The sequence below is a fragment of the Suricata suricatta genome, chromosome 15 (genome assembly GCF_006229205.1).
Source record: "Suricata suricatta isolate VVHF042 chromosome 15, meerkat_22Aug2017_6uvM2_HiC, whole genome shotgun sequence".
Taxonomy (NCBI): Eukaryota; Metazoa; Chordata; class Mammalia; order Carnivora; family Herpestidae; genus Suricata; species Suricata suricatta.
Window position 1 is genome coordinate 59,471,123 of NC_043714.1, and position 14,572 is coordinate 59,485,694.

Below are 14,572 nucleotides of genomic sequence, written 5' to 3' on the forward strand. Positions count from 1 at the left end.
TATATCACTGCATACTCTAATGTAAAATATTCCATTTTCCAAAAATAATTTCAGGTGGCCGACACGCAATTAACTGGATTCTTTAAATAACTACCATTTAGGTCCTTTGACATCTGACCACATTCCCTTTGCACACTGCTTTACGACTCCTGAACATGCATCTGTTTTCCTCCATCCTTCTGAGAAAAGTTTCTTCTACTGACAGAACTTTCCCCATCTCTGTCCATTACAATCATTCTTCCTAGCAAAGCCAGTTCAAATCCCGCCTTTGCACAAAGCTTTCAGAGAGCCTGGGGGCCAGGTACATTATATACATGTACACACAGAGAAAGGCAACAAAAGATTAAAAAAAAAAAAAGCACAAAGGAAGAATGGTTAATTTAAAAAGTTATTTATTAAACAAGTAAATGCAACTAAAAGTATATTTAAAAGTCCAACATTATTGAATTCTGATGAAATACCTATTTTAGAAGAAGTATTTGTCAAACTAATGATAAGAGAAATGATAAAATAGAACAGGTATGAAAAACATTTTTTACACAACAAAGTACATGGTAAATTCAGAAATAAAAACACCCAAACATATAAACTATTTGAGTATGAAACCAAAATGTTTCATATATTTCTAACTCTTCCTGGTATATATTCACATGAGAGCTGACTTGTCTATGTCTGAGTTAATAAACACCATGTAAACACCTTTTTAAGGTATTGGACTTTGTTTTATATAGAAATAATTTTAGATTATGTGTTGGATGTGTAAACTGTCCACATTTAGCAAACATATTCTACATATGAATATATTCACTTACACTTAATGGAAAAAAGAACTTGTAATTTAAATATCTTGATTTGAGATTTGTGGATTTGATAGTTCTATTAAATTCCAAATTATAATCACTGAATGCACTATCAAAAAAGCTATTCAAAAAAAATTGTATATAAAAGAGGTGCTTTTGAAAATTTCAGTATTTCAGGGCAAAAGAAAATACCAGGTATTTTTGTTCACAAATTCTGATGTTTAGCCTTGATGGTTAACACAGAAAGTACCATGTAATAAAGAAGATTCCTATGGAAAAGCCTCGGTCTCTTTCGGTAGTTCCAAATAGCGCTATACAGTATTTCACTGGAAATAGTGGTTTCACCACAGATCTGGCAGCAGCTTCTGCTGGAAACATAACCTTGCCCCAAAGCATCCATCAAAGACTTTAAAGCATACCTGATTTTGGCAGTACACACGAAGACCACGATGTGAACGGTAAGTGCCAGTGAACACGAGGGCCTGTATGAGGTTTGGGGGGTGTGTGTGTTCTCAGGAGGAAGTGGGGTGAAATGGCTTATTTGGAACTATAAAACATTTTCTAATTAGACCTCAAATGCATAAAAACCACAAATCAAATGTTTAGAACTTCCACGGATTCTGAGTTTCTATGAGAAAGGCAACTATTTGTTTTTTTGTCTGTTTGTGTCCTCTTATCGTCCTTTACAGAGGACAAGCTTCAGTTACACACATCCTTCCAGACACGGAGGGAAAGGCCCCCGTCCCCTTCTCAGTCTGAGAGGGAGGGAGAGCGGATGGACCGGCCACTGGCGGGGCTGGAGAACGCGAAAGGCTCTTTGTCCTTCTCCTTACTATCGTGCTTGTGCTTGTGCTTGTGCTTATGTTTGTGCTTCTTCTTCTTCTTCTTGTGCTCATGGTGGTGGTGGTGATGGTGGTCGCTGTGTTTGGAAGACGCGGGCTCCTTAGTAAACACTGAGAGTGGAGCGGCTGCGGCTGGACGCATACTCATCTCCAAAGGGGGCTGTTCTTTACCTTCAAAATTAAAAACATCCAAATGAATTCCTGACGATCTCAAGGAAAGTGAAATGAAAGTAAGAGGGTGTTGAGGACAATATAGAAAAGAAGGAGGGACTCCTGGGGCGCCCGGGTGGCTCAGTGGTTAAGCATCCAGCTTCGACTCAGCTCATGACCTTGCGGTTCCCTGAGTTCCAGCCCCGTGTTGGGCTCTGTGCTGACAGCTCAGAGCCTGGAGCCTGTTTCAGATTCTGTGTCTCCCTCTCTCTGCTCATCCCTTGCTCATGCTCTGTCTCTCAATAATAAATAAATGTTAAAAAAAATAAAAAAATAAACAAAAGAGGGACTTGGAAATGTTTATCACTTCCACGGGAATCATCAGGAGTGGGAGAAGTATCTAAATAAGACATTCAAGGGGCGCCTGGGTGGCTCAGTTGGTTGAGCGGCCGGCTTCGGCTCAGGTCAGATCTCATGTTTGTGGGTTCGAGCCTCTCGTCAGGCTCTGTGCAGACAGCTAGCTCAGAGCCTGGAGCCTGCGTGGGATTCTGTGTCTCCCTCTCTCTCTGCCCCTCCCCCTCTCATGCTCTGTCTCTCTATCAAAAATAAATAAAACATTAAAAAAATTAAAAAAAATAAGACATTCAATTAGTCACACACAGGTAAGTGTTCAGCACTGTGTCCAGGAAACTGAGTATTTTAATTCCTTACAGTTTATACAAATTATGATACATTCCAGTGTATCTTTCCAAAGTTAATGTTAACATTTTTAAAGTACGATTATGCAACAATAATGATTACATGTGTCGTAACTTAAGACCCACATCCATCCTTCAACTGCAGCCCCTGTGACTGCAGTTCAACCTCACGGTTTTGGGAGTGAAACGGCAGCACTTCGTTTCTGCCATCTCAAGAACCACTTATACACGTAATAATGTGTTATGCTAGTTAGTGATAAAGATGTATCAGCAAAAATCAAATCCCTCTTGTTCCTTATAGTAATTTCTGGAAATTGATAGGCAAAAGTGCACCTCTTTAAATACATTCAGTACACACAGCTTACAAACCCCAGAAAAAGCCATGAGTCTATAAAGGGAACATCTCTACTTGAAGACAAGAGAGTAGTGCCAGAGAGAGAGAGAGAATAAGAATGAGAATGAACGAGGAGACCGGAGCTCTTGAACAGATTCTACTGTTAGGCTTCAGCTTACATTTTCTTTCTTTTTATCTCACCTAAAAAACAGATGAAATGTTTTGGAAGGTTCTTTCCATTTCTAACATTCTATCAGTCTAAGAATCTACAACAGTAGTTCTCGAACTCTAGTGTACAACAATTTCTTGCTTCCTCCAGATGCTACAATCCCTGGGACATGCCTGAGAAAAACCTCTCTGTATTACCAGAGCCTAATGGTATTGCTTTATGTGCTGCCAACCCAGAAAAAAAGCCTAAGAATCATCTCAGATACCCTCCTTTCTAAATCTAGGTGGCTACCAAATCTCATTGGTTTTCACTTAACAAATATCCCCTAGCTCGGTCCCCATCCCGTCTGCAACTGCACTAACTCAGACCACCTCATCTGCTCTGGTCCTATGAACTGCTGCCTGTGCCTGAGGTGTCTTCTACTCAGATCCATACTTTACATGGCTGCACAGCAGTGGTTCTCTGCCAGGGGTGATTCTGCCCCACAAGGGTTGTTTGGCAAGATCTGGAGACACTTTTGTTGCCACCCTGAGGTAGGGTTAGGGGAGGAAGTGTTGCTGCCACCCCACTGGGAGAGCTGAGGGATGTCTAGGACAGCTCCGACAACAAATTCTCATGCCCAGAATGTCAACAGTGTTTAGGGTGGAAGACTGTGCCCCATAGTGATCTTCCTAAAAACAAAGCTATTCATAATTATCTGCTTAAAAACCCAGTTGGTTCTTAAAAAACAAACAAAAAATAACTGAAAACTCCAACTCAGTTGGTTCTACCAACAGAATAAGAGCAAAACTCCTTGGACTTCAGTGCAACAGTTTCTAAAAATATGTGTATGTTTTATTCAAACTAGCTAAAAAACCAAGTTTTCACTAAAATGGACTTCAAAGTTAAGTTTTTTTAAAGTAAATTCTCAGCACTAATTTTGATCCAAACTAGCCCTAAGCCATGGTTCTTACCAAAACAGGCACCACTGTTGAAGTTTTCTAAAAATCAGTTCCAGCACTGACTTTACTGATGGTTCACAGTGTGTCCTGCATTCATCATCCCAGCCTTGTCTTCCAGTAGCCCCTCTGTGTGCTCTGTGTTTGTAAATGCTATTCCCCACGTGTGAAATGCCCTTCCCTTATTTGTCTGACTCTTACATTTTATTTAACAAGTATCCGAAACCACATAGGGACTGGGGAAAATGGCGATGGACTGGACAGACCTCAGGCCTCCTGGTGTTCACAAACTAGCTAACAAGATAGAAACTGAGTAAGTACACCCAAGTAATAAAAAGACAGAACACAGAGTAAACTAGTAGCAAAACAGGAGGCTTAACATAGTTGTGGGGGAAGCAGAGGCAAACTTCTCCGAGGAAGTAATGTTTAAAGGTAACCTAAAGTAGATGAAAGGAAAACAAAAAACATCTCAGTCTTCTTAATCTTTTAAAACTCAGTTCAAGTGTCATGTCGTTAAGAAGTTTTCCCCCCAAAAGAATTAGTTCTTTCACATTCCCACAACATGACACAGAAAGGAAATTACGGCACAGAGAACTTAAGTGACTTGCCAAGCTGGCATCGGTGAGTCTGAGCTACGAACCCGAAGAGCGTGACTCCAGAGTCTGCGCGCCGGCACACAGCAGAGTGCGCGTGGTCGCAGCTCTTTCCGTCTCTGGGCCTCTTCCGTCAGACCCAGAGCATCCTGAGAACAAGGAGTCTGTCTTTTTAATCTTTACATCCCAGTGTGTCACACAGCATCCAACACCCCTACATCTCCCCTCCCCACCCCAGCCAAAGCTTGCTAATGATTGAAGGAATGAAGGAATGAATAACAGAAATATTTAACTGCTGTGTTTCTTTTAGATGGGATGTCAGGTGAACTTGGTCCATCTAAATGTAATCCGAAGGTCATTAATATTGAAGGGAGAGGGAAACTATACTTCCTTTGTGTCAGGCACTGTTCAGTATTTCAGAATAGATGAACGAGTCAGACAAAGCTCTTGTCCTCAGACTATTTCAAATAATGTATGCATTTACTACTACAAAATCATATTTTTATGTTCATAATGTTTTGGTAAAGATAACACTAATAACAATGCATAAACTAATTATAGAGATTATACACACACACACACACACACACACACAAAAGTAAGTAAGTTTAGGATCTGTATTGTTTGCCATAATCACTAGCTACCCAGATAGTATTCAGAAAATGAAAATTTTTGAGGGAGATCTGATTTAGAGTATTAGCCAATTATGCCACTATATGATTTTAATTTAGATTTGAAGTGAACTACTATGTTTTCAATTCTCTAAATTGGGAAAATAGGTCCATACCTAACAGGCCATAGAGCCAGATGATAAGGAGAAGACATAAGGACTTTAAACCTCAAGAACAAATTCCTTCAGATCCTACCTCACTATTTAGTCAGTCTACAATGACAGAGTGCAGCTCTCCAAATGGCTATCCTCACTGCTGAGAGTCTGAGGCCCTCTTCTACACTGAGAAGTTTCATCATCCAATCCCGAATACCTTCCAAGCTACTTGGACTGCAGAAAAGCCAATAATTACATTGGAAACTGTACTTCTCAGCAGAGGCAACTGCCAAATGGACAACCAAGTGTACTTGGGCACACTCTTTTCCAAGGAATACTTACAACCACTTCAAAAGTAAATCCAATCTCATATTTTGCACTAAAGGTAACACTGACTATGAATCTTGCATGTGTCTTGATTTGTATTTAGTCTATTTGTAAGACAATGCATTAGCTAGATGCAAAGATCAAGATGTTAGGAACGCAGGCTCCTAGGACAAATGGCTGATTCTAGGTCTGGGCAGAATATTTGCAAGATGAACCTGAAACATTTGGTATGACAGCAAGGAAGTTAAGTTCTTCTCAACAGACATAGGAGTCAATTTAAGAGGTTCTCACTGTCCAAAGATGGGACAATGTGAATATTGATAAGGACAATAATTGTAATGGACTGGAAATAACTGATCACCAATGGAGGATATAGTTAGACAACTCATTTTTTTTGAACCTTATTAAATAAAAAGAGAAGCTATTATCTTTCTCTTCCTGTATGATCTATATAGCATACCACCGGGTAATAATAAATGAGGGGACTTTTGTTTTATAGAAATAAACCAGCTCCTAAATAAAAATGGAAAGATGAGGGGTGCCTGGGTGGCTCAGTCAGTTGAGCATGTAGATCTTGATTGCAGCTCAGGTCATGATCTCACAGTTCCTGGGTTTGAGCCCCGTGTTGGGCTCTGTGCTGTCACTGCAGATTAAAATTCTCTCTCTCCCTCTCTCTGCCCCTCCAGCCACTCCCCCTTCCAAAGAAAGGTAACGAAGGGAGAAAGAGAGAAACAAATTAGAGAATTACCATCTTGTAAGCCTCAATGAAATGACGGATCTGGGTCTTGAACATCTTAGTGGCTAACATCATAAAAGAATCAACCAGACATTGTATGCTTCCAGATGGAAGAATAAACCACCGTCTATAAACCTAAATCCAATGAAGGTTTTATATCCAACTACAAATTTACAGAAAATAAAGAGGACTCTAACATGTTAATTATACCACGGGTACAAAATTAGCAAAACACAGACTTGAACACTACAGATCAAAACCCTGGTTCCTATAACAAATACATTGGAAAAGGGGAGAAAAGATAAAAAGATAAACTTAAAACTTTAAATTTAAAAAGATGTAAAGGAGTTTACCAGCCAATTACAATGTGTACACCATGTGTGGACACTAATACAAAAAATAAAGTATTAAAAGTAAATATTAGAGAGGCAACTGGGTCAGTCAGTTAAGCCTCTGACTTCAGCTCAGGTCATGATCTCACATTCGTGGGTTTAAGCCCCGCGTCAGGCTCTGTGCTGGCAGCTCAGAGCCTGGAGCCTGCTTCTGATTTCTGTGTCTCCCTCTCTCTCTGCCCCTCCCCGCTCACGCTCTGTCTCTCTCTGTCTCAAAAATAAATAAAACATAAGAAAAAAAGTAAATATTAGAATAGTGACAGAAGTCAACTGAAATTTAAACAGTGACTAGATATTTAATAATACAAGAAAAAAACCTGTTAATTTTTTAAAGTATAAGAATGTTACTATGATTATGATTTTTTTAAAGTCCTTATCTTTTAGAGATATATACTAAGTTATTTAGGAATAAAGTGATGCTATGTGGGACTTGTTTCAGAATAACTCCTAAGGGTGGGAAAGGGTAAGAGTATAGATCACATAAGACCGACCAGGAGTTGACCACTGTAGAAGCTGAGTAATGGGCGCATGGGTGTTCATTATGCGAGTCTGACTCCTTCACAGTTTCCCACAAAAAAAGTGCCTTTTAAAAAGGCAATTTTAAGGCAATTTGACACTATCCGTGAAAATATTAAATGTCCATATTCTGTGATTTAGAACGTTCATTTCTAGACATTTACCACACAAACATGCTCATGTGAATGTGTGAAGACACGCATAAAAGATATTCACCAGAACAGGGTTTGTAATGACAGAACACCTGATAAAACCTAATGTGACTCTATCACCACCATCAGTACACTTTAGCTCTTAAGTTTTCATTTCTTATATACAATATATATTTTTTTGTTAGCTTAATCTCTTGTCTTTCCAAGGTCATTTTTCCCAGGCAGAACCCAAGGTGATATAAAGGAACAGTTTCCTTCCCATGTGGAACTGTATTCAACAGTCAGCTTTGGGACACATAGGAGTTACCTTCACACTGGCCTGAGGTCATCTGTGGCATCGCTCCTGGGAAAAATGCATAGATTGCCATCCCCATGACACGTTTACACACACAGTTTCATGTATCATTTCAGGGGTTTACAAGATGCCTGGGAACGTGAGGCCCACCCAAGGTGAGGCCCACTCATTTTTAAGCTAAAGAAAGCCCTCTTATGGAGTGACCTGAAATACATGTGTTTATGATAGCATACATAACAAAACAAGGAGATATATATAATTGAGAGTATTATATTTTCCTATTTCATGTGATATGAAAAGAACAAAACAGATGTTCTGTTTTGTTGTTCTACCCAACATAAAATCCTTCCTAGAGATCCAGTATAATACTAGATAAGGATTTTAGCTGCATTCAATTTAACAAATGCAAAATAAACGGAAAGAGGTACTTAATATAAGCCTAATGTGGAAGATTTTCAGCCATCTGATTAAAGTGCTAATAACAATGAATAACCTACTAATTCTCTTTAATTCTCTGAAATTCATTCACATTAGGCATATGTTTTAACTTAACACAGAACCTGCAGTTTTTATTATAAAAAGTGCAAAGCCTGGTCTTTGGATTCTTTAGATCATTGTATAAAACAAAGTGTAAAACTTCACTAAAATTTAAGCAAAAACAGTATCAATGTCTATTTTTCATATTTGAGTTTCAAAAAAAAGAATTAGGACTCAAGATTTTTCCTGAAGCAGAGGAGACCTCATGTACCGGAGCAGCGCTTTTCTGGCTTCTGCAGGAAGGTGTCAGGGCACATGGCAGCCCCACCTAGCCAGGAACGCTCCTTTTCTTCCCCACAGAGACCCTTCGGGGGCGTCCCTCTGCTCCAGGCCTGTCACGCTTCCTCTGTGCTCTGTCACTCCAGGCCCTGGAGCAAGTCAGGCGGCAGACAAGTGCCAGGAGGCCTTTGCAGAGCTGGACAGCAGCTGCAGGGGTAGCAGAGGACATGGGAACCACAGGGCCCCTGCTCCGTATTTCCTTCCTTACCTCAGGGGAGGGAAAGGTCCTAACAGAAGAAGGAAAACGCCTCTGCCACTTCTCCTTTCTTACCCGCAAATGGCTTAGCCTACACATCATCCCTAAAATATTCTTCTATCATATGCATGGAAAGAGAAAACTGGAGGGAAAAAGAACGAAATGGAAACCAGGACCTGTTTGCTACCTTACTTCCCACCTCTTCTTTGTCCTACCTACACTCCCATTCCTTTCCTACCCCTCCCTGCCCCCCACCCCAGGATGACCTCTGAAACACATCCCAGTTCTCAACTATCATCTGGTTTGCTGGCTCTCCAAAGGAGCCATCTCAGAATTCATCACAGTTCAAACACAGGAAGAAGGGGTCCCAACGTCCAAAGTCTTGGACCCAAGGAGATAGCACATATGATGTAATTTACAATACTAAGTGCAACACAAAGGGAACCAACAAAACAAAAAGCACGTGACTCCCTAAGAGGTCCTCTCAGTTAACAGTCTCAAGACAAGCTGGAAATCCAGAGTTTTATGTGTAATCTCTTTTTAGTCAAAGAGTTCAAATATTTTTGCAAGACTTCTGTTGACCAAGTAGAAGATGCCTCAGCTGGATGTGTTGAATAAGGCGCCAAGTAAGACCCATTTGGGAACTCAAATCTAGAACCCCTTAGAGAATTAAAAGAGGTTATAGCTTCCCGCACACTGGCTCTCGGCCTCCTCTCCTGAGCTTCCACTCACAATGTCAGGGCAGGCGAGCTACCACAGCAAGACACCCTGGCTCCTTCTGGGAGGCAGGAAGAGAAGAAGGAAGTTCCTGTTTTACTGCCAACATTTTTTAGGTTAGGCTGAGGCTGTGCTCCTGACATTCCAATAGATGGAGCTCTAAGCACCCTTTCTCTCCGAAACATTGTCCTCCACAGTGGCTCGGCCTGATACTTTTACCCTTCATGTACGGTATACGTTAAAAAGGATTTTAGCTTTGTTGGCTAGTTTGGGAACACTACCTATCAAATCTAATAATGTCTCTATGAGGCAACTCTAAAATCAATACATGTAAAAAGAATTGTTTAATACACAACCATTTGTAAAATGAAGGTTTTCTAAATTCTAGTAATACCATTACAGAATTTTAAGACTTGCTCAGTGGCCACAGAGTGTTGAAGAGCACAAATACACTGAAAGAAAATTACAAAGGCATATCAAAAAGTATATTCGCCATCAAGTTTTATAGATCAGTCCATATAATACACTGGCATACATTTTGCCTAATGACATAAAAGGGTGCTAGCAACCAAAGCTAAAATTTTAATTCTTTCTTATTCTCCACCATTAGCCCTATTATCTCCTCCCCAACTTTCCCACATGATGTCTGAGAACTATAAGACTATAGAGATTCCACAAAAGGTAAAAATATGTTTTTTAAAGCAATATGGAACTATGATACAAATGTACACATTAGTAAGCACAAAAAGGTGTTAAGATTTGCTTCTACATAGGTTAGTTTAAGAAAAAACAAACAAAAATATTCAGCTTTTTTTTGGAGCAAAAATTCATTGGACTGTTAGCATTCAGACAGAATTTTTTTCTTTTTTTAAAGGCATGGAAGACAGGCAGAAGCATCACTCTCAAACTGTATCAAAGGGTTTGAAACGAGCAAAGCTTCATTGTTTTTAAAGATGTGTGAAACTTTTCATGTCTAGTAGAATTTTAATAAGTATAATGGCAATAAACCAAAATTATACCAAAATCAAAAATAAAACCAAGAAAATACAAAACTGGCAAGAGCCAAGATATGCCAAAATTCACTTATCAAAGTAAATGGTAAAGTCTCCAGCTGATTTCCTTCTGAAGTAAATTTCGTGTGACTCTATTACAGTAAGTGCATCGAGCACACAGAGAGAGAAGCACGCAACAGTCTGGGGTCTCACTACCCAAGTATTCGGAGACGCGGCTTTGGTTTGAATTAATCACAGTTGATCCTTAAGCTCCTCAAATCAATAAACAGTCACTCTTTTGCTTATATCATAAAAACATGGTTTATATATGCTGTTGGAATCCTAAAGCCTGACAAATGACTTTTGGAAAAACTCTTCTTTAAAACTGAATTTGCTTATGGATCTCATTTTTCACTCCTTGCTCCTTCAAAACGTCAGGACTGAATCTTTGTTCAACAGCACTAAATGTTTATTCCTTATCTAGGTTACAATCTTTTTTTTTTTTTTAAGCAAGACAAGAACAGAAAGCAGAAGACACTGTATATCAGAATAGGTAACAAACACATCTGAACTGAATTACCTTTCATAAAATTAAGCCCAATTCGTATTTAACAAAACATCTTCGTTTTCTAGTATAGCATCAGTCTTCATGACTGACCATGAATGACCAATTGTAAAACTTGCAGGGGGAGAGGAAAAGGAGAAATAAATGGTTGACATCTGCATTTTATAAAAGTAAAAAGGCACAGATTTGATGGTTTCCACTGAAGGTGGCATTTTTCATGTTATAATATTCTAAGAAAAAGTACTGCAAAGCAGAACAACAATGGATATTTTTAAATGGTATGAGGGATGATTTGTCCCCCTCCTTTCTCCTCTTGTATCATTTCCAAGTTTTATGTAATAGGAGTGCATTATTTTCAAATAGCTAAAAGTCTTATTTAAAATATTCTTTGTTAGGGGGTGCCTGGGTGGCTCAGTCCGTTGAGCATCTGGCTTTGCTCAGGTCATGATCTCACGGTTCATGGGTTCAAGCCCCACATCAGGCTCTGTGCTGACAGCTAGCCTGTCTTTGGATTCTGTGTCTCCCTCTCTCTCTGACCCTCCCCCGCTCACGCTGTCTCTCTCTCTCTCAAAAATAAATAAAACATTAAAAAATAATAAAATATTCCTTGTTAGATAATACAAAGTCAGTGTGTTGCAAGAAAAGCAAGTCCTTAGATCTGTATTCTTCATGTATTTCTTTAAGTTGATAAAACGTTATAAAGTTTGTACATTTGTTCTTGAGCACAATCACAACAATAAAATATCAGTAATAATTTCACCTGTTCCCTTCCGTGTAAGTTCCATGCTCCACGGGGGTTTCGTAGTAGGTGTGCCGTCACAGGCTGAGGAGTGCTGGGGAATTAGCGCAGACCGTGAGTTAGCTGGACGATATTTAGAGAGCCCTGAAATGCCAAAGAAGAGGGAAAAGAGAAATTTTTTTCTTGTTTACTAAAAGAAGAAAAAAGTCTCACGTTTTCATAAGTTAACCTTAAAACCAGAAGCAGTTCAACAACAGAATTCTAACAATAAAAAGAATACTACCAACTACTAAAGATACCATTTGATTTTAATCCCTTGTCATGGTTCCTATATGCTTAAATCTAAGAACAATACATGTTCAAGAAAGACAGGAAAGTGTGACTGGTCTGCTAAGTACATAATCTGGATTCTATATTTGAGGCAGAAACCATATTTTATAGCAGGTATACATGTATTTTGCATATAGTAAAATTTCTGGGCTGCCCCTGAAAATTTGGTAATAAACTACATTATAATATTTACTCAACAAACAGATCAAAACAATTTAGGGCTCACAGAAGACACTTCAAACAGGAAATGCTGTAATGGTACAGTGTGAACAGCACTACAGCAGGTATCAGGATACGTAGGTTCTAATTCCAAATTATCAGCTAATTAGATGCAAAATCTAACTGAGACACTTGTCTCACTGTCTCTCAATCCCTTCACTTGTCACATGGCAAAGTTCTACAACTAGTCAGTCTAGCCCTGAGGTGGTTATTACTGGAGTGTGTCAGTTAGGGCAAGTCATTCTTAAGTTTACTTATCTGCTAATTAGAACAGATAAATAATTGTTAAGATCTCTGACAACTAGAAAAGCCAAAGAATTCATGACCTGTCAGTTTTCAAGTGCATCTTAGGCTCATATTCTATCTGAAGCGAGTTCTCAAATTCTACTAGCTTATCCTAGTTTACTAGACAGTAAAAAATAATTTAGGTCTCAAAACTAAAATTTAATAAAAAGCACACTAAGGTGGGTAAGAAGGACTCTACTACAAATGTAACTCTTAAGAAAAAAAATGAAAAACATCACTCAAACGTAAAGATCATAAAAGACAACCAGTATGGGGTATAAATAAATACTCCCTTTTTTTTTTGCCAATAAAAAGAAAACACGAGAGTACCCAGAAAAAAAGTTACATTCTCAGTAAAAGATGCATTCCATATTACACTTGAGGGGTGCCTGGCTGGCTCAGTTAGTAGAGCATGTGACTCATAATCTTGGGACAATGAGGTTGAGCTCCACGCTGGGCACAGATATTACTTTTAAAAAGTAAAAATTAGGGGAGCCTAGTGGCTCAGTTGGTTGAGTGTCCTACTCTTGATATCAGCTCAGGTCATGATCCCAGGGTCACAGGATCAAGCCCCATGTTGGACTCCACGCTGAGAGTGGAGCTTGCTTAAGATTCTCTTTCTGCTTCAGCCTCTACCCCCTCTTATGTGTGTGGTCTCTAAGGAGAAAAAAAAAAAGGTAAAATTTTAAAAAAGTACACTTGATTGGGGTGCCTGGGTGGCTTCAGGTTATGATCTCACAGTTCATGAGTTTGAGCCCTGAATTTGGCTCACTGCTGTCAGTGAAAAGCTCACTTTGAATCCTTACTCTCCTTCTCTCTGCCCCTCCCCTACTTGTGCTCTCTCTCTTTCAAAAATAATAATAATAATATTTTAATTTTTTAAAAATGTTTTATTTATTTTTGATACAGAGAGAGACAGAGCATGAGAGAGAGAAGGGCCGAGAGAGAAGGAGACACAACCGGAAGCAGGCTCCAGGCTCTGACCTGTCAGTACAGAGCCCAATGCAGGGCTCGAACCCTCGAACATGAGATCTGACCTGAGCCGAAGTCGGAGGCCTAACCGACTGAGCCACCCAGGTGCCCTAATAATAATATTTTTTAAAAAGTAAACTTGATTTATCATTTATAATTAATTAATGAATTAATACCTTTTAGGTTGTTATATTGATGACAATAAAACTATGCATAAAAAATGATAAATTATAAGTGAAAATAAATTACATCTTACAGATCAACATGGATGAATTTTAGAAGCATAGTGTTGACTGAAAAAAATAAGTCATATTATATCATTTTCATAAAATTAAAAAAAAGTAAAAGGAAATCGTCCACGTATGGGGCGCATTACCAAGAAAGTGGCAGAACAGTTAAGAAGTCAGGGAGCACTGAAGACAGTACTGACTCCTGGTGTGAAGGCGGGCGAGCAGGGTCAGGGAAGAGGCGTGGAGGGAACGGCCGTGGCACGGAGTCGCTACACGGGTGAGGTGGAGAGCAGGGCCACAGACACTTATCTTATTACAATGCTCTACAACTTACATGCAAGTTACATCAGTGCCTTATTCCTGAAAATTAAAAAATGCTAATGACACAAACTAGGTATTAACTCTTCAAAAAGCATTATAGCAAAATGTGAAAATCTTCTCAAGAGAAGTATCTCATGACACAGTTAAAATTAATCTTTTCCCCAATAAAATATTTTGGGAAATTTATCCTAAGAATGTAATTTAACAAGAAAGAAACAAAAGGTTTTGTAAGAAGATATTCAGTGTGGCATCACCTATTAAGAAAAAACAAACTGAAACAACTCAAATGCCTACCAACAAGAAAATGTAAGATAAATTACGGTATATCAACTCAATACCGTCTCAGGTACCATTTTCAAAAGAAAAGATTATGATGTTTGGAAGATGCATGCAAAAACCTGAGACTTCTATACTATTACATGAAACAGACAGGCAAAAAAGAGAAAGAGGCAGTACTATGGGAGGCATTAACTTCAAAGTTG

At 39.0% G+C, this 14,572-nt stretch overlaps 1 protein-coding gene across 6 annotated transcripts in view; it reads right to left on the reverse strand.

Annotated features, from left to right (window-relative positions):
- Nucleotides 1–375: 375 nt before the first annotated feature.
- Nucleotides 376–14,572, reverse strand: part of TAF2 (TATA-box binding protein associated factor 2) — an 81,973-nt gene continuing 67,776 nt past the window's right edge. For 3 of the 6 annotated variants that reach the window (XM_029923221.1, XM_029923222.1, XM_029923220.1), the window contains 2 exons: nt 11,755–11,877; nt 376–1,813 (listed from right to left, as the gene is read on the reverse strand). In XM_029923221.1, coding sequence (XP_029779081.1) covers nt 1,551–1,813; nt 11,755–11,877 — 386 coding nt within the window. In that variant the 3' untranslated portion in view covers nt 376–1,550. Of the gene's footprint in view, nt 1,814–11,754; nt 11,878–13,915; nt 14,039–14,572 lie in introns of those variants that run through there. The other 3 variants (XM_029923223.1, XR_003903068.1, XR_003903069.1) reach the window with 3 other exon arrangements.